This window comes from Leucoraja erinacea, chromosome 36, assembly GCF_028641065.1.
Source record: "Leucoraja erinacea ecotype New England chromosome 36, Leri_hhj_1, whole genome shotgun sequence".
In the NCBI taxonomy this organism is placed as follows: Eukaryota; Metazoa; Chordata; class Chondrichthyes; order Rajiformes; family Rajidae; genus Leucoraja; species Leucoraja erinaceus.
The window spans coordinates 6752805-6772970 of record NC_073412.1 but is presented as its reverse complement, the minus strand read 5'-3'; the positions used below and the strand labels follow the sequence as shown (position 1 = coordinate 6772970).

The 20166-nt window shown below is 46.6% G+C and overlaps 1 protein-coding gene across 1 annotated transcript in view; it reads left to right on the top strand.

Moving 5' to 3' along the window:
* The window catches only part of ttc23 (tetratricopeptide repeat domain 23), a 71318-nt gene that overhangs the window by 35128 nt on the left and 16024 nt on the right, over positions 1-20166 (top strand). The window contains exons 3-6 of the mRNA XM_055662791.1: positions 4030-4176; positions 7473-7629; positions 11834-11959; positions 18266-18443. Coding sequence (XP_055518766.1) covers positions 4030-4176; positions 7473-7629; positions 11834-11959; positions 18266-18443 — 608 coding nt within the window. The remainder of the gene's footprint in view (positions 1-4029; positions 4177-7472; positions 7630-11833; positions 11960-18265; positions 18444-20166) is intronic.

Below are 20166 nucleotides of genomic sequence, written 5' to 3'. Positions count from 1 at the left end.
TTGTGTTTTGCATGTATAATATTTATTGTACATGCAAATAGTATTGAATATTATATCAGTTCAGTATGATTGGGTTGATTGTCTCACACAGGTATCTTGGTTGAATGACTGGGGATAGAATTGATGGACTAGATGGGCTAAATGGCCTGTTTCTGTACGGTGTCGGCCTTTGGGTTCATGGTTAATAGTGACTTGGCAGCCCTGATCCCAGAGACTTGGGTTCAAGTCAAGTCAAGTCAAGTTTATTTGTCACATACACATACGAGATGTGCAGTGAAATGAAAGTGGCAATGCTCGCGGACTTTTGTGCAAAAGACAAACAACCAAACAACCAAACCAACTATAAACACAATCATAACACACATATTCTTTTACATAATAAATAATGGAAGGAAAAACATTCAATAGAGTTAGTCCCTGGTGAGATAGGTGTTTACAGTCCGAATGGCCTCTGGGAAGAAACTCCTTCTCAACCTCTCCGTTCTCGCCGCATGGCAACGGAGGCATTTGCCTGACCGTAGCAGCTGGAACAGCCCATTGCAGGGGTCTCTCATGATATTGTTGGCTCTGGAGTTGCACCTCCTGATGTATAGTTCCTGCAGGGGGGCAAGTGAAGTTCCCATAGTGCGTTCGGCCGAACGCACTACTCTGCAGAGCCTTCTTGTCCTTGGCAGAGCAATTCCCAAACCAGATGGTAATGTTCCCGGACAAGATGCTTTCCACCGCCGCTGCGTAGAAGCACTGGAGGATCCTCGGAGACACTCTGAATTTCCTCAATTGCCTGAGGTGGTAAAGGCGCTGCCTTGCCTTACTCACGAGTGCTGAGGCGTGTGATGCCCATGTCATATCCTCGGAGATGTGGACTCCCAGATATTTAAAACAGTTCACCTTATCCACAGGGTCCTGGCTACAGTTGCTGCCTGCACAGAGTTTGTACGTTCTCCCCGTGATCGCGTGGGTTTTCTCTGAGCGCTCTGTTTCCACCCCCACCCCAAAGATATACGGGATTGTAGGTTCATTGGCTTCTGAAAATTGTCCCTAGTGTGTAGGGTAGAACTAGTGTATGGGTGATCGAAGGTCAGCTTGGACTCCGTGGGACAAAGGACCTATTTCTGCGCTGTATCTCTAAACTAAACTATGATGAGGAATTTCATTAGTCAGAGGGCGGTGAATCTGTGAAAATCTTTGCCACAGAAGGCTGTGGAGGCCAGGTTCATGGATAATTTTAAGGCAGAGATAGATAGATTCTTGATTAGTAACGGGTGTCAGAGGTTATGGGGAGAAGGCAGGAGAATGGGGTTGGGAGGGAGAGATAGATCAGCCATAATAATAATAATAATAATAAATTTTATTTTTGGGCGCCTTTCAAATCTCAAGGACACCGTACAGAAATTAACAGAAGAGAAAAAACATATAGTCGGAGTAAAATAAATAATAAGGACATCACCAATACACAAATTAAAGACAGAAATCGCTCCAAAGACACAAAATCAAAAAAAAACACATGAAGAAACAGTTACAGTCCACTCTCCCTTCCGGCCATCTCACAGACTCTTTAACTTACACACCGATCATCTGGTTACACTGGGGGGAAGGCACAAGTCCAGGTTCACCCAAAGTGGCATTGAGGCCTCCGCTATTGCCTGAGACACCCTGCACCCTGAATGGGAGTGCCGCTTCCGGTGGTGTTGCCCCCCCCGGCGTCGGGAGAGAGTCCTCTCAGCGGCTCAGACGCAAGCAGAAAAGAATCGGCGCCGCCCGCTCCGCTCCGCAGACCCGCAGCCCGGAGGTTGATCTCGGCGGTCACGTGGCGATCCATCGATCGTGCCCCAGGAGGCATCGCCCGCTCCGCTCCAGCTGGCACCAGTGCTGAGCCAGAAGCCGAGGTGCACCAGGATGCGCTCTCTGGTAGATCACAGGACCGACAGCCCGGAGAAAAAGCTGCCTCACCCCAGGGGTGGGTAAATTTACCCCGACCCTCCTTTTTCATGTTGAATGGTGGGGTAACTGCCGCATTAATTCACTTAGCTGTAAAAAATCTAGGTGCACAGTAGGCCATTCGGCCTTTCGAGCCTCCCAAGAATGGCTGACATCCAACTCAGTATCGATATACTAGAAACATAAAAATGTATCATCCAACTCAGTATTCCCTGCCTTCTAAAACCCCCTGTCCCTTTAACAAGGGCCACATAAACTCCCTCAAATATGGCCAAAACTGAAAATTGGTGAGGTTATCTTGGCTAAATGTTGAAGTAGCCAGTGTGTTGCTCCCTAATGAAGAAACTTTGTAAGATACACAACGAGTTGGCAGTGAGAGCATGACAGGGTCAGACGCAAGAAAAAATGCCTAGGACGTTCATGTCGTGCAAAAAGCTGGCTTACAAAGTCACTCTGCCAACTAGGGCATGGCCCATTTTTCATGTTGTAATGCCACATTAAGTTACTGTAATCTAATAAGACCAAGAAACTTCTATTCAATTAAAATTGTACATCTTTGAATCTGAAACTCAAGAAAATGAAGGGCGTTAACTAACCTTTAATGATTTGGGTTAGGGGTAGGTAGGAGAATGTAGATTTGCAGCAATAAGTGGTTGAAAAGCAAGAAAGCATTTTTTGTGCATGTTGCCGAGGACTTGGGTATTCTATTGCATATTTCCATATTTCAATTGGATCTTTCTTAGCGTCAAGTAAGGACTTTAAAATGTCATCTGTGAGCTCAATTATTCCATCTGTAGTTCTTTAGGAGTCTTGGAGATATCAACTAGGTCAGAGGTTGAAATTCTAATTTGAATGCTAAAAAATGCTAATTTCGTTGAATCCTCTTTGGTATTTTAAATACGCTCATTTTAAGATTAAAATAAAAATACTAATAAAAGGCGAACAAAAACATATTAATAAAAATAAAAGGATTTGTTCTACAAAGTTTGGATTCATTCAAAACACTGCACAATGGCCGAGAACTAGTAGGCCGCAGGTTCCCCACCCCTGACCTGGCCCATCATTCAATACCAACTCTACTCTATTTATAAATAGCAGAAGGAGGCGAGGTACTTGATAAGGTGTGGAACATATTTACAATGCAGCTTTACCAGAACTGGTAACGGTTGAACCGGCTGGAGTTATTTTCTTTGTAACTGAAGCCTGAGGGGAGATCTATTTGAGCTATATAACAATTATAAAATTATCAGAGACCTGGATGGAATAAAAAAGTATGAAGGACTTTGACCCCTCTTCGCAGAGGGGTCAAAATCCAGTGGGTCTCGGTATAAAGCAGTGGGTGAGAGGGTTAGAAGGTGTTTTTTCCACCCAGAAGGTGGTGGTGGTGTGGAACTTGTGGTCTCACAGGATGTGGGAATTTGAAAAACCTGTCATACATTTTAACCAGTACTGGAAGGTGTACTTGGGGAGACGAGGGGGAGAGGTTGAAGTAGGTAAGGGGAGCGAAACAGTTGAGGTTGATGCACATTTTCACGATTTGAAGAAGGGTCTCGACCCAAAACGTCACCCGTTCCTTCTCTCCAGAGTTGCTGGACGAGATTGGAGGAGCAGCACCTCATATTTTGCTTGGGTAGCTTACACCCCAGCGGTATGAACATTGACTTCTCCAATTTCAGGTAGTCCTTGCTTTCTCCCACCTTCTCCCCTTCCCAGTTCTCCCACAGCCCACTGTTTCCGCCTCTTCCGTTATTCTTCCCGCCACCCCCACATCAGTCTGAAGAAGTGTCTCGACCCAAAACGTCACCTATTCCTTCGCTCCATAGATGCTGCCTCACCCGCTGAGTTTCTCCAGCATTTTTGTCTACCTTTGATAGGTCCTAGATTGGTAAGGGCATCAAAGATTATGGGGAGACGGCAGGAGGATGGGTGGAGAAATAGAACAGCCATGATCGAATGGTGCAGTAGATTCAATGGGCCAAATGGGTTAATTCTGCTCCCATGTCCATTTTCATGCCATGAATTCCTGTGACTGGAGCTGTGAGGAAGCAGCAGTAATGTCTCTGTTTTGTGTCAGTTTGTTCATATCTTGAGCTTGCAGTCTTTTCTTTCTCCAGGAGGTGCCTGCTGTACAAGAACTGGTGCGTTGTGTGGCTTTGGCAAGGATCAGTTTTGGTGACTTCCACTGGCGGATGGCCCATGCCCACATCAACCTAGCAAAAGGCTATCTACACCTCAAAGGCAAGTGGCAGCTTCAGTCCTCTTCCTTCTCCGCATAAGCATTTCCTGTAATATCGCTTCCATTCGGTCACCCGCTCCAATTCTGCCTCAACTCATAAGATCATAAGTTTCCTGCTTATCTCCTGCTGAAATGTTAGACACATAGAAAATAGGTGCAGGAGTAGGCCATTCGGCCCTTCGAGCCTGCACCGCCATTCAATATGATCATGACTGATAGAAACATAGAAACATAGAAATTAGGTGCAGGAGTAGGCCATTCGGCCCTTCGAGCCTGCACCGCCATTCAATATGATCATGGCTGATCATCTAACTCAGTATCCTGTACCTGCCTTCTCTCCATACCATCTGATCCCTTTAGCCACAAGGGCCACATCTAACTCCCTCTTAAATATAGCTAATGAACTGTGGCCTCAACTACCTTCTGTGGCAGAGAATTCCACAGATTCACCACTCTCTGTGTGAAAAATGTTTTCCTCATCTCGGTCCTGAAAGATTTCCCCCTTATCCTTAAACTGTGACCCCTTGTTCTGGACTTCCCCAACATCGGGAACAATCTTCCTGCATCTAGCCTGTCCAACCCCTTGAGAATTTTGTAAGTTTCTATAAGATCCCCTCTCAATCTTCTAAATTCTAGCGAGTACAAGCTGAGTCTATTCAGTCTTTCTTCATATGAAAGTCCTGACATCCCAGGAATCAGTCTGGTATGTTCATCCATGTTTTTTTCAAATCGCTAGACTTACTTATTCACAAGTTCACAAGTTCTATAACTCGAATTAGGCCATTCAGCCCATCGAGTACATTATGCCCCCCCCCCCCCATTTCAAGGCACCACAATGTTTGGGACACAGCAATGTCATGTAAATTAAAGTAGTCATGTTTAGTATTTTGTTGCATATCCTTTGCATGCAATGACTGCTTGAAGCCTGGATTCATGGACATCACCAGTTGCTGGGTGTCTTCTCTGGTGATGCTCTGCCAGGCCTGTATTGCTGCCATCTTTAGCTTATGCTTGTTTTGGGGGCTAGTCCCCTTCAGTTTTCTCTTCAGTATATACAGTAGCTATACCCTCTAGTGTTCCATCCTGGGATAAAGGTTCTGAGTGTCTCTGCCTCTCATAAATGTATATACTTCTATCAAGATGTACTTCTCTCATTATGCATCCATCTAAGTAAGAGAGAGGGGAGTGAACGTTACGGGGCCTTATATTTCTAAATGTCTACGAAGATTGGGTGAAGTCACAAGGGGACTCACCGCATTCTTGTAAGGTTGAATAGTTGAGGTTTGAATTTCAGGTATGGGTGAGATCCCAGACTACTGGAGGCTCTGGTTCGGTTATATATAATGTGCCAGTTAACACATTCCTCATACAAGACACCCCTCTCCATTAATAAATGGGCGACGTTTCGGGTTGAGTCCCTTCTTGTTGGGGAGGGGGGGAGGGGGGGGGGGGCACCCTCTCTAGTCGGTGTGGACTCAGTGGGTCGAAGGGCCTATTTCTGTGCTGTATCTCTAAACTAAACTAAACCATAATCTGAAGAAGGGTTTTGGCCCGAAACGTTGCCAATTTCCTTCGCTCCATAGATGCTGCCTCACCTACTGAGTTATGTTTAAGAGGGAGTTAGATGTGACCCTTGTGGTTAAAGGGATCAGGGGGTATGGGGAGAAGGCAGGGACGGGATACTGAGTTGGATGATCAGCCATGATCATATTGAATGGCGGTGCAGGCTCGAAGGGCCGAATGGCCTCTACTCCTGCACCTATTGTCTATGTTTCTATTGTCTCTAAAACGCCACCTTGTTCATTGAGTACAGAGCTGCATAAAGTGAGCAATTTGTTAATAATGAATGATGAAGCATCTCTTCCTTAAAGTACAATACTATGTCGCAGTGAGGCAGCATCTATGGAGCGAAGGAAATAGGCAACGTTTCGGGACGAAACCAAAAGGAAATAGGCAACGTTTCGGGTCGAAACCCAAAGGAAATAGGTAACGTTTCGGGTCGAAACCCGAAGGGTTTCGGCCCGAAACGTTGCCTATTTCCTTCGCTCCATAGATGCTGCCTCACCCACTGAGTTTCTCCAGCACTTTTGTCTACCTTCGATTTTCCAGCATCTGCAGTTCCTTCTTAAACATTTTAACCATTAATAAATGGGATGTTTCTATATCTTGCCTCACCCATTAATCACTGAGCTGGAGTAGATCATTGCCACCAATTCCCGACAGCAACCAACCTGCTCTCTAAATATAAAGCACGACAGTGAGAATATTTGGAGGAGCGATGAACACTCTTACCCACCCCCTGCTGTTGGAACATCACTCTCTATCCAGCCTAGCCTGACAGCTGGTTAGTAGTGTGGAATGACACACCACAGGGCGAGGCCACTCTGCCCATTACTGCTATGCACACTCTTCGACAAAGCCATCCAGTTAGCCCCACTCCCCTACTCTCTCTCTCTGCAGTCCCTATAATTTATTAAACATCAAGATGCTGGAGGAACTCAACAGGATTAGTTTAGTCACAGCTTAAGGATAAGGGGGAAATCCTTTAAAACCGAGATGAGGAGAACTTTTTTCACACAGAGAGTGGTGAATCTCTGGAATTCTCTGCCACAGAGGGTAGTTGAGGCCAGTTCATTGGCTATATTCAAGAGGGAGTTAGATGTGGCCCTTGTGGCCAAGGGGATCAGAGGGTATGGAGAGAAGGCAGGTACGGGATACTGAGTTGGATGATCAGCCATGATCATATTAAATGGCGGTGCAGGCTCGAAGGGCCGAATGGCCTACTCCTGCACCTAATTTCTATGTTTCTATGTTTCTAGTTTGGTTTAGAGATACAGCGCGGAAACAGGCTTTGGAGAGGGTGCAGAGGAGGTTTACCAGAATACAGCCTGGATTAGAAGGTTTCTCTGCCTCAGAGGGCGGTGGAAGCAGTTTCTCTGGATGCTTTCAAGAGAGAGCTAAAAATAGCTGAGTCAGGGGATATGGGGAGAAGGCAGGAACGGGGTACTGATTGGGGATGATCAGCCATGATCACATTGAATGGCGGTGCTGTACTCCTGTGCCTATTGTCTATTATAACTACAACAACTAGGCTAGAGTTACAGGGACAGGTTAGATAGGCTGTACTTTCTTCTTTGAAGTATAGGAGGCTGAGAGGGGACCTTATTGAGATGTACTCTTGTAGGGCCGAATGGCCTACTGCTGCACCTATTGTCTATTGTCAAGCAGACCTTGTAAGGAACGGGACTAACAGGGCAGACTAACAGCGTTCCTTTGACATGAGCCATTGATCCCACAGGGCAGGCCCTGCAAGCAAAGCAGCACTGTGAGAAGGCCAAGGACATCATGTACGCCAACACTCAGCTCCCAGCATCAGAGGAGGAGCGGGGGGAGATTCTACGATGTCTGATCACCATGTTCCTCACGCTGGGCCAAGCTCTGACGGGACTTGAGAAATATCCTTTCACCCGGGTTGATTGAACTGCGAAGGTTCATGCTGAATTATTTGACAGAAAATGTAAGCTAGAGATTATGATTCAGATTTTTTTTTCAGATTCAGATTCAATTTTAATTGTCATTGTCAGTGTACAGTACAGAGACAACGAAATGCATTTAGCATCTCCATTGAAGAGCGACATAGCAAACGATTTGAATAAATAATAATAAGTGTCCGGGGGGGGGGTGGTGATTGGCAGTCACCGAGGTACGTTGTTGAGTAGAGTGACAGCCGCCGGAAAGAAGCTGTTCCTGGACCTGCTGGTTCGGCAACGGAGAGACCTGTAGCGCCTCCCGGATGGTAGGAGGGTAAACAGTCCATGGTTGGGGTGAGAGCAGTCCTTGGCGATGCTGAGTGCCCTCCGCAGACAGCGCTTGCTTTGGACAGACTCAATGGAGGGGAGCGAGGAACCGGTGATGCGTTGGGCAATTTTCACCACCCTCTGCAATGCCTTCCGGTCGGAGACAGAGCAGTTGCCATACATTACTGTGATGCAGTTGGTAAGGATGCTCTCGATGGTGCAGCGGTAGAAGTTCACCAGGATCTGAGGAGACAGATGGACTGCACTGGAAGTTGTTTAGAATCGTAAAATATCTTGCATGGGAAGGAGCCTATTCTGCCCATCAAGTTCTAACCCATCTGCAACGATCTAGAAATCCTAGCCCCACCTTCCAACACTGAACACAATCGCTGAAGATGTGTCTCGACCCGAAACGTCACCCACTCCTCCGCAAGGATGTTGCCTGTCCCACTGAGTTACTCTGGCATTTTGAGTCTACAATCGCTGAACACCTCTGCCTAGTCCGCCTAGACGTACCCGACCGATCTCCCAGTTGCCAAACGCTAACTTCCCCCTCCCATTCCCACTCTGACCTTTCTGTCCTGGGCCTCCTCCATTGTCAGGGTGAGGCCCACTGCAAATTGGAGGGACAGCATCTCATATTACACTTACACCCCAGCGGTATGAACATTGGCTTCTCTAACTTCAGGCAACCCTTGCCTTCCCTCTCTCTCCATCCCCTCCCCCATCCTAGTTCTCCGACCAGTCTGACTGTCCTGATTAGAGTTTACATAGTGTGCCTCTGTACCTTCCCCTAGCTAACAAAGTCTACATATTCCTCAAACTTCGTCCCTTTTGATCTCTAGTTTTCACACCTCACCCTTCCATATCTCTTATTTCCTTCTCCCCTGACAGTCTGAAGAAGGGTCTCGACCGGAAACGTCACCCATTCCTTCTCTCCAGAGATGCAGCATGTCCCGCTGAGTTACTGCAGCTTTTTATAGAAACATAGAAACATAGAAAAAAGGTGCAGGAGTAGGCCATTCGAGCCCTTCGATCCTGCACCGCCATTCAATATGATCATGGCTGATCATCCAAGTCAGTATCCTGTACCTGCCTTCTCTCCATACCCCCTGATCCGTTTAGCCACAAGGGCCACATCTAACTCCCTCTTAAATATAGCCAATGAACTGTGGCCTCAACTACCTTCTGTGGCAGAGAATTCCACAGATTCACCACTCTCTGTGTGAAAAATGTTTTCCTCAAAATCAGTCCTAAAAGACTTCCCTCTTATCCTTAAACTGTGACCCCTTGTTCTGGACTTCCCCAACATCGGGAACAATCTTCCTGCATCGAGCCTGTCCAACCCCTTAAGAATTTTGTAAGTTTCTATAAGATCCCCCCTCAATCTTCTAAATTCTAGCGAGTGCAATGACTATTTCCAACAATTGAGAGGGAAAAATAGGTCAGGCACGATCGAAGGGTGGAGTAGACTTGATGCACTGAATGGCCTAATTCTGCTCCTATGTCTAATGGATTCCTCCAGCTCTGTTTTTAATGAGATGATGCTTTTTACTCAGGTCAGTGAGTTCTAGATCGTATTTTTATGAATGAAAACATTTCTCATCTCTGTAACAAAACACATTAAAATTCAATTCCCTGGCTTTTGACAAAGAGTCATAGAGTGATACAGTGTGGAAACAGGCCCTTCGGCCCAACTCTCCCACACCGGCCAACAATGTCCTAGCTACCCTTGTCCCACTTGCCTGCGCTTGGTCCATAATCCTCCAAACCTGTCTGCTATGAGAAGGGTCTCGATCCGAAACGACTCCAATTCCTTCTCTCTATAGATGCTGCCTCACCCGCTGAGTTTCTCCAGCATTTTTGTCTACCTTCGATTTTTCCAACATCTGCAGTTCTTTCTTAAACACTGCTATGAGAATTAGATCATTTCCGTTTCATTTGACTTCCACAATTTTATACTCCTCAATTAAATTCCTCTTCGGTCTTTTCAAATTCAGAAAAATCAGTTCCAGATCTTCCTCTTAAGTAAAATTTTCCAGTTCTGGAAACATGTTTGTTAATCCCCACCGCACCCTTTCCTGCATGTTGGTACTTTTCTTGCAATATGGTGATTGAAGCTTTGTGCAGTATTTAAGCTGTGGCCCAACTGGTGTTCTCCAGAGATGCTTCCTGACCCACTGAGTTACTCCAGCACTCTGTGAAACGTCACCTATCCATGTTCTCCACAGATGCTGCCTGACCCGCTGAGTTACTCCAACACTCTGTGAAACGTCACCTATCCGTGTTCTCCACAGATGCTGCCTGACCCGCTGAGTTACTCCAGCACTCTGTGAAACGTCACCTATCCATGTTCTCCACAGATGCTGCCTGACCCACTGAGTTACTCCAGCACTCTGTGAAACGTCACCTATCCATGTTCTCCACAGATGCTGCCTGACCCGCTGAGTTACTCCAGCACTCTGTGAAACGTCACCTATCCATGTTCTCCACAGATGCTGCCTGACCCGCTGAGTTACTCCAGCACTCTGTGAAACGTCACCTATCCATGTTCTCCACAGATGCTGCCTGACCCGCTGAGTTACTCCAGCACTCTGTGAAACGTCACCTATCCATGTTCTCCACAGATGCTGCCTGACCCACTGAGTTACTCCAACACTCTGTGAAACGTCACCTATCCATGTTCTCCACAGATGCTGCCTGACCCGCTGAGTTACTCCAGCACAATGTCTCTATTTTTCGCTGTAATTTCTTTGCTTTTACATAGACACAAGGAACTGCAGATGCTCGTTTACAAACAAAAACACATAAAGTGCTGGAGTAACTCGACAAGCCAGACAGCATCATTGGAGAACATGGAGAGGTGACACTTTGGGTCGGGACCCTTCAGAATCCTGGAACGTCACCTATCCATTTTCTCCAGAGAAGCTACCTGGCCCACTAAGTTACTCCAGCACTTTGTGTTTTTGTGTGTTTGCAGTATTTCTTGCCTGCTTTATCTTGCAATGTTGTAGGTGCATTGGAAATGGTAACAGTTGTTGTGGAGTGCCATTGATGGGAATTTGCAGAGGCTCGTTTAGATTTTAAGTCCAGAATAGGTAAGATAGTGGATTTGTGTGAGGGTACTGGTTTGGGACTTATGGCCATCAACATTGCCCGCAAGCAATTGGAGTATTCATGTTCTTACCCTTTACACTGTGGATGGCTCAATTGTAATCATGACTTGACCCCCAACATCTCCATTAAACTTTCCCTCTCCCACCTTATACAGTGCCCTCCATAATGTTTGGGACAAAAACCCATCATTTATTTATTTGCCTCGCTACTCCACAATTTGAGATTTGTAATAGAAAAAAAATCACATGTGGTTAAAGTGCACTTTGTCAGATTTTAATAAAGGCCATTTTTATACATTTCTACACGTTTCACCATGTAGGAATTACAGCAGTGTTTATACATAGTCCCCTCCCCCATTTCAAGACACCATAATGTTTGGGACACAGCAATGTCATGTAAATTAAAATAGTCATGTGTAGTATTTTGTTGCATATCCTTTACATGCAATGACTGCTTGAAGTCTGCGATTCATGGACATCACCAGTTGCTGGGTGTCTTCTCTGGTGATGCTCTGCCAGGCCTGTATTGCTGCCATCTTTAGCCTTATGCTTGTTTTGGGGGCTAGTCCCCTTCAGTTTTCTCTTCAGCATATAAAAGGCAAGCTCAATTGGGTTCCGATTGGGTACACGTGACAATAAATCAACTAAACTGGAAAAAATGAAACACAGTAGGGGAGAGGTTCATGTGGGCACCTGGCCTATTTGTACGCTTCCAAATACATTATGCCTTCCTTAATTCTCCGCACTTTGAAGGAGGCCGAGCAGAGTTTGCTGAAGTCGGAGAAGGTTGCGGATGAGCTCCGCCGAGCAGAGGAGGTGACACAAGAAGAGATGAGACAAGTGGACACCAAAATTAACTTGGCCTTGGGAAGGTAAACACTGCCAATGAAATACCATTGCTGATAGTCTCACTGCGGGCATTCCTGATTCCCAGGCAACGTTTCGCAATGTTCAGGCTGCTATCCACCTCTGGAATGTAACACCTCACACTTGCTTGGAGGGCCGCACGGTGGCGCAGCGGTAGAGTTGCTGTCTTAAGGGCCTGACCCACTTGGGCGCCATTTGCGTGTCACGCAGGTGGCGGGCGAAGATTTTATGAATCCCAAAATCCTGGGGCTCCACGTACAACCGCGCGACACTGCGCACGTCACTACGCACCATGCGCACGTAATGCACGCCTTGCGTCGTGACGGGTAAACGATGTCGCGTAAATAACGCCCAAGTGGGACTGGCCCTTTACAGCGCTTGCAGCGACAGAGTCCCGGGTTCGATCCTGGCTACGGTGTTTGTTCTGTCTGCACGGAGTTTGTACCTTCTCCCCGTGACCTGCGTGGGTTTTTCTCGGAGATCTGCGGTTTTCTCCCACACTCCAAAGACGTGCAGGTTTGTAGGTTAATTGGCCTGGTGTAAAGTGTGAAACTGTCCCTGGTGTTAACGTGCGGGGATCGCCGGTCGGTACAGACTCAGTGGGCTGAAGGGCCTGTTTCCGTGCTGTATCTCTAAACTAAACTACATGCTATGGAGTATCTATAGCCACGCTAACCCAACAAAGTGAACTTTGTGATTGAGTAACTTTGTTTTGTTGGATTCAAAACCAACCCACAAGTGAATGACCTTTATCATGGTCTGTAGGGACATTAGATACAGTAACAGATATCACCATAAACACAGGACTTAGTGATAGATTGGTGTTCACCCAGATCCAGATTGCTTAGTTCAAAGTGTTTTCGAGATAACAACCTGACTTTAATTTTAGTTCTGCCTTCTGCACCGGGAGAGAGGTCCATTAAGTGTTTGGGAAAACAGAAAGCTATTTTTAATGTAGGAGGGGGAGGAGGAAGGCAAACAGGTTGATATTTCTGATGCGACACACAAACTCTCTGTTGCTCTTGAAGTAGAAGTTTGATGCAAGATCTCAAAACGAGATAGATTGAAAAGTGCAGACCAGAATCGTCACCCATTCCTTCTCTCCAGAGATGCAGGAAAAATGTTCCCAATGTTGGGGCGAGTCCAGAACCAGGGGCCACACACAGTCTTAGAATAAAGGGGAGGCCATTTAAGACTGAGGTGAGAAAAAAACTGCTTCACCCAGAGAGTTGTGAATTTGTGGAATTCCCTGCCACAGAGGGCAGTGGAGGCCAAATCACTGGATGGATTTTAGAGAGAGTTAGATAGAGCTCTAGGGGCTGGTGGAATCAAGGGATATGGGGAGAAGGCAGGCACGGGTTATTGATTGGGGACTCAATGAATGGTGGTGCTGGCTCGAAGGGCCTCCTCCTGCACCTATTTTCTATGATTCTATGCTGCCTCACCCGCTGAGTTACTCCAGTATTCTGTGTCTACCAGAAGTATGTTTAGTGTCGTTTAGAGATACAGCGGGCAAACAGGCCCACTGAGTCCACTCTGCCCAATGATCACCCAAACACTAGTTCTATGATACGTGGTAGGGATAATTTACAGAAGCCAATTAACCTACAAACGTGCACGTCTTTGCAATGTGGGAGAAAACCAGAGCACCCGGAGAAAACCCACGCGGTCACGGGGAAAGTGCAAGTTACGTTCAGACAGAACCCGTGATTCAATGATGCTTTATTGTCTCATGTTCCAATGTACCATGAATGCTTGGTTTAGCATGCAACCCGGTAAAATCATATTGCAGACATCACCTAGGCAGTGCACAAGTGTCAGGATCGAACCCGGGTCTCTGGCGCTGTAAGCCAGCAACTCTACCGCTGTGCCACCCACTGTGTGTACCCTTTATTAGTTTAGATGAAAGAGGGTTGATTTTATTGAAACATACAATGTCCTTAGGGGAATTGATGGCTGATCTATCTTTCCCTCTCAACCCCATTCTCCTGCTTTCTCCTCGTAACCTTTGACGTGATGAGAAAATAATTTTTCACACAGAGAGTGGTGTATCTGTGGAATTCTCTGCCACAGAAGGTAGTTGAGGCCAGTTCATTGGCTATATTTAAGAGGGAGTTAGAAGTGGCCCTTGTGGCTAAAGGTATCAGGGGGTATGGAGAGAAGGCAGGGATGGGATACTGAGTTGGATGATCAGCCATGATCATATCGAATGGCGGTGCAGGCTCGAAGGGCCGAATGGCCTCTACTCCTGCACCTATTTTCTATGTTTCTATGATTACTAATCGAGAACCTGTCAATCTCCACTTTAAAAATACCCGGTGACTCGGCCATCAAGCCGCAAGCCCTGCAGAGAGTTAATTTCACTCGGTTCTGTGTTAAAAAAAGTTGGTCGTACTCATTGCGAAAGGGGATTGTAAATTATATTTTTGATTCTTTTGTTACTCACACCAGGAAAGGATGAGGTCAGGCATCAAGCATCTTGTTAGCCGTTGACTTTCACTGGCGGTGAGGAAACAAAAGAATCATTCATTGGGTTTCTCTGCTGTTGTCACTGCACTTCCCCACAGGAGAATACTCAACTCCAAACCAGCAGCTTTCTCACCAGCTCATTGGCACTAACGTATCTTTGAGAGGGAAAGTTGGCACGGGATGTTGGGGGAGAAAGAAACTGTAAAAGTCTCAGCTTTTCAACAAACATTTTCTTGTGCTCACACTTCATTGAGACACTTCATTTTGTTTTTAAATTTGCTTTTTGATTGACTGTGGGGCTGTTAGATTAGTTGGGGGGTGGGGGGTGGTGGGGGGGGTGAGGGGGGGTGGGGGGGGTGAGGGGGTGAGGGGTGGAATTATCCCAATCGATCCAAATATAGACACCAAAAGCTGCAGTAACTCAGCGGGTCAGGCAGCGTCTCTGGAGAGAAGGAATGGGTGATGTTTAGGGTCAAGACCCTTCTTCAGACTCTGAGGGAAAGATAGATCAGCCATCAATCAATAGACAATAGACAATAGGTGCAGGAGTAGGCCATTTGGCCCTTCAAGCCAGCACCGCCATTCACTGCGATCATGGCTGATCATCCCCAATCAGTACCCCGTTCCTGCCTTCTCCCCATATCCCCCGACTCCGCTACCTTTAAGAGCCTTATCTCGCTCTCTCTTGAAAGCATCCAGAGAACCGGCCTCCACCGCCCTCTGAGGCAGAGAACTCTATGGCGGATTGAAAGGCAAGGCACTGAACACAAGGCACTAGTAGACTCGATGGGCCAATGGCCTAATTCTGCTCCTATGACTTATGAACTTATCGAACAATACAGCAGGGAATCAGGCCCTTCAGCCCATCTTGTCCAAACTGACCAAGTTGCCATTCAGGGCTGGTCCCATTTGTCCACAATTGGATCCAATCCTTCCGAACCCTTCCAAACCTCATATCTTATGGTGCCATCCTCACCTTGGTGCCATTTATGTTATGTTGTGTCGTGGACTTTCTGTGTTTGTGCTTTTTTTTTGTAAATTCAATTTCAATTTTATTTTTAATGTTTTATAATTTTTTATTTTATTTATTTTTTTTTTTTTTTATGATACTGCCTGTAAGGGAAATTCATTTCGTTGTCTCAAATTGAGACAATGACAATAAATTTGAATACAATACAATACACTACAATCCTGAGTAACTCAGCAGGACAGGAGAGGGTGACGTTTGGGGTCGAGACTGTTCGTCAGACAGCACTACAAGCTGTTTTATTGTTATAATCAATGATGTTGTTTTTGTAAAATCTATCTGCAATTCAATTGTAGACTGTGCAATACGGATTATCTCAAAGGTAATAATGCAGCAACTGACCCACCACCCCTCCCCTCTATTCCCCTTCCCAACCAAATCTCGATTGGGAACTGCTGATCAGTATTTTGCGGTTTGGGGCAATGTCACTAATTCCAGATCCAAGCAGATCAGCTTTTCCATAAATCAGACCGATAGTTTGTCCAGCTGGTGATTATTGTTAGACCATGCTGGAACGGTCGAGGCAATAACCCTGAACAAAGATGGAGTGGGTTCAGAGCAGTTAGTTTATAGTCAGCACTAAATGTCACCAGCATCGTGTTACTGGGTTGGTTATCTACTCTGCATGGACACCTGTTGTAGCATCTTGCGTGGAGATGAGAGGGGAGGACAGGCCACAAACTCCAGTGAATTGGACTGGAATGTCTCCTTATTTATCATCCTCTGTTTAAGAAGGAACTGTGCAGATGCTGGAAAATCGAAGGTAGACAAAAATGCTGGAGAAACTCAGCGGGTGAGGCAGCATCAATGGAGCGAAGGAAATAGGCAACGTTTCGGGTCGAGACCCTTGAAGGGGCTCGTAAAGCTAACGGAGGGTACTCGGGAAACGCGGTAACTCGTGAAGTTTTTTCGACAGTGTGAAAAATGTCCAAGAGTAAAAAAAATACTCGAGATGAGTTTGATTTTTTTTTTTTTTTAAACTCGGGAGAGCTCTTTTTTTTACAACAAAATTTATTCAATTATTAAAAATAATATTTACACTACAATAAAACAAGCCAGAACCCACCACCATAATACAATACAAACATGTATCCATAATAAACTACTATACAACTATGATACAATCCTTATTGAGGATACATTCAACACCCTGCGGAGCCCAGCGGTCCCGGAACTCCCACAGGGTGCCCACAGACAGGGCGTATTCCCTTTCTAACCCCATCCGGGCACGGACGTAACCCCGGAGAGCCCTCCGCTGTCTGGTGCCTTGATGTCCAGCTTGGCCAGGCCCAGGAGCAACCCAACCAGGACATCTTCAGCCCTACCCTCTCCCCTACGCACAGGGTGTCCAAAGATGAGGATGGTGGGTGAAAAATGCAGCCAGAAGGCAAGGAGCAGCCCCTTTAGATATTCAAACAGTGGCTGCAGCCTCACGCACTCCATGTACACGTGGTACACAGACTCTTCCAGCCTCGGGAGAGCTCTTGGGTGAACTTGCATCGTGAGACAGGGGCTTTAGAGAGAAGCAGGGTTGGAGAGAGGTTCCAAACCGTCTGCGGAGGAAAATGGGCTCCGAGAGGTTTGAGAAGGGAATTTAAGAGTTGTTGTCGACACTTGAAGAGATACAGCTGCTAGACGTGGAGAGACGACACTGGTGGATTGCAGAGATCATGGGAGAATATAGAGCTGGAGGAGGCTGCAGAGATAGGAAGGGGCAAGGTCATGTTACGTTAAGAGTGTATGTATGTGCCTGGCCAGAGCCTTTTGCACTCTGAATAGACTTTGTTGAATGTGGATTTATTACCACAGTTGTCGGGTATGTGGCAATGTGGCGGCCTACTCAGACTCCAGTTTAATTATTCGATTCTCAGCAGATTTAAATTTAAAAAGATGGGGTCACTTGGAATAACTCGGGCCGTGAGAAGGTGTGATATGGCCGAGCTCAATTTTCCAGCTCATCCCACTCGCACATCCACTGAAATTCTAATTCGCCATCACAATCTTTCCTTCGACATTAAATTTGCCCGTTGGACCATACGATGCATGTCTGGAGCAATATCGCGACTCGCTGTGTCTGATGGTAGACAAAAATGCTGGAGAAACTCAGCGGGTGCGGCAGCATTTACGGAGGGAAGGAAATAGGGAACGTTTCGGGACGAAACCCTTCTTCAGACTCGCCGTGTGTCATAGAAAATAGGTGCAGGAGGAGGCCATTCGGCCCTTCGAGCCTGCACCGCCATTCAATATGATCATGGCTGATCATCCAACTCAGTATCCCATCCCTGCCTTCTCTCCATACCCCCTGATCCCTTTAGCCACAAGGGCCACATCTAACTCCCTCTTAAATATAGCCAATGAACTGTGGCCTCAACTACCTTCTGTGGCAGAGAGTTCCACAGATTCACCACTCTCTGTGTGAAAAATGTTTTTCTCATCTCGGTCCTAAAAGACTTCCCCCTTATCCTTAAACTGTGTGACCCCTTGTCCTGGACTTCCCCAACATCGGGAACAATCTTCCTGCATCTAGCCTGTCCAACCCCTTAAGAATTTTGTAAGTTTCTATAAGATCCTCCCCTCAATCTTCTAAATTCTAGCGAGTACAAGCCGAGTCTATCCAGTCTTTCTTCATATGAAAGTCCTGACATCCCAGGAATCAGTCTGGGGAACTTTCTCTGTACTCCCTCTGTGGCAAGAATGTCTTTCCTCAGATTTGGAGACCAAAACTGTACGCAATACTCCAGGTGTGGTCTCACCAAGACCCTGTACAACTGCAGTAGAACCTCCCTGCTCCTTTGTGTCATTGTTGTTTCTCCAGGCTCCATGTGAAGGAGGGCAGGTGGGGCGAGGCTGTGGCATCTTACCAGAGAGCTCTGCAGTTGGTGCAACTCGGCAAGGGAGAAAAGAGTATGGAGTGCGTGTCCATCTATCAGGAGCTGGCAGCAGCAGAGCTGGCCAGGGGTGGCCACGACAACCATGTGCAGTACCTCCTGCAGGTAGGTGTCTAGGTGGTATATGGGGCACTCAGGTAGGAGTTGGTGGCACAGTGGGTGACCTGGGTAGGGGGGCATTACACTTGTACCCTATAACTTTACAGACAATAACTTTACAGCCATATGCATGAATCCCATGAGGTACAAGTGTAATGAAAAATCTGGCTTGCCGTGGCATCACAGGCATGTAGACTCAGCCAAACACGTGGGGGGGGAATGCACACTCAGCACCCACACACAGTGTACATTGAGCACACACCGTGTGCATAGAAACATATGGGTGCAGGAGTAGGCCATTCGGCCCTTCGAGCCTGCCACCGCCATTCAATATGATCCTGGCTGATCATCCAACTCAGTATCCTGTACCTGCTTTCTCTCCATACCCCCTGATCCCTTTAGCCACAATGGCCACATCTAACTCCCTCTTAAATATAGCCAATGAACTGTGGCCTCAACTACAGTATCCCAGATCCCTGCCTTCTCTCCATCTACCCCCTGATATCCCCTTTATAGCCACACCCCGGCCTGGAGTGATGTAACATGGATCATCTAACTCCCTCTTAAATATAGCCAATGAACTGTGGCCATGGATCGACTACCTTCTGTGGCACAGAATTCCACAGATTCACCGCTCTCTGTGTGAAAAATGTTTTCCTCATCTCGGTCCTAAAAGATTTCCCCCTTATCCTTAAACTGTGACCATTTGTTCTGGAGTGATGTACATTGGTCACACACAGTGTACAAGGATCACACACACACAGTGAACATGGACCACACACACACAGTGTACATGGACCACACACAGTGTACATGGATCACACACACACAGTGTACATGGACCACACACAGTGTACATGGATCACACACAGTGTACATGGATCACACACAGTGTACATGGAGCACACACAGTGTACATGGACCACACACAGTGTACATGGACACCCACACAGTGTACATGGACCACACAGTGTACATGGACCACACACAGTGTACATGGATCACATACAGTGTACATGGAGCACACACACACAGTACATGGATCACCCACACACAGTGTCACACACACACAGTGGATCACACACACAGTGTACATGGATCACACACCGTGTACATGGATCACACACAGTGTACATGGACCACACACAGTGTACATGGATCACACACACACAGTGTACATGGATCACACACACAGTGTACATGGATCACACACAGTGTACATGGATCACCCACACACAGTGTACATGGATCACACACAGTGTACATGGATCACACACACAGTGTACATGGATCACACACAGTGTACATGGACAGGCCCTTAAAGCTTCAGTAAAGAAACAAAGTCTATGTAAACAAACAAATAAATTAAAACACACAACTTCAGGAAATGGCCCTTTGATGGTCAACACACACTCTGGACAGAATGGACAGACGGCCTTTCATACGTTCATAAGTTCTAGGAGCAGAATTAGGCCATTCGGCCCATCAGGGCTACTCTGCCATTCAATCATAGCCGATCTATCTTTCCCTCTCAACCCCATTCTCCTGCCCTTTCGGGTCAGGCCCCTTCGGACTTCTACCATCGTGCGTCCATTCCCTCCACAGATGCTTCTAGCCCGCTGAGCTCCTCCAGCACTTTGTGTTTCACTCAGGATTCCAGCATCTGCAGTTCCCGTGTGACTTCCACTTTAGAATGGCAACTGCCGGGACCATTTCCTACAAAGCTTGA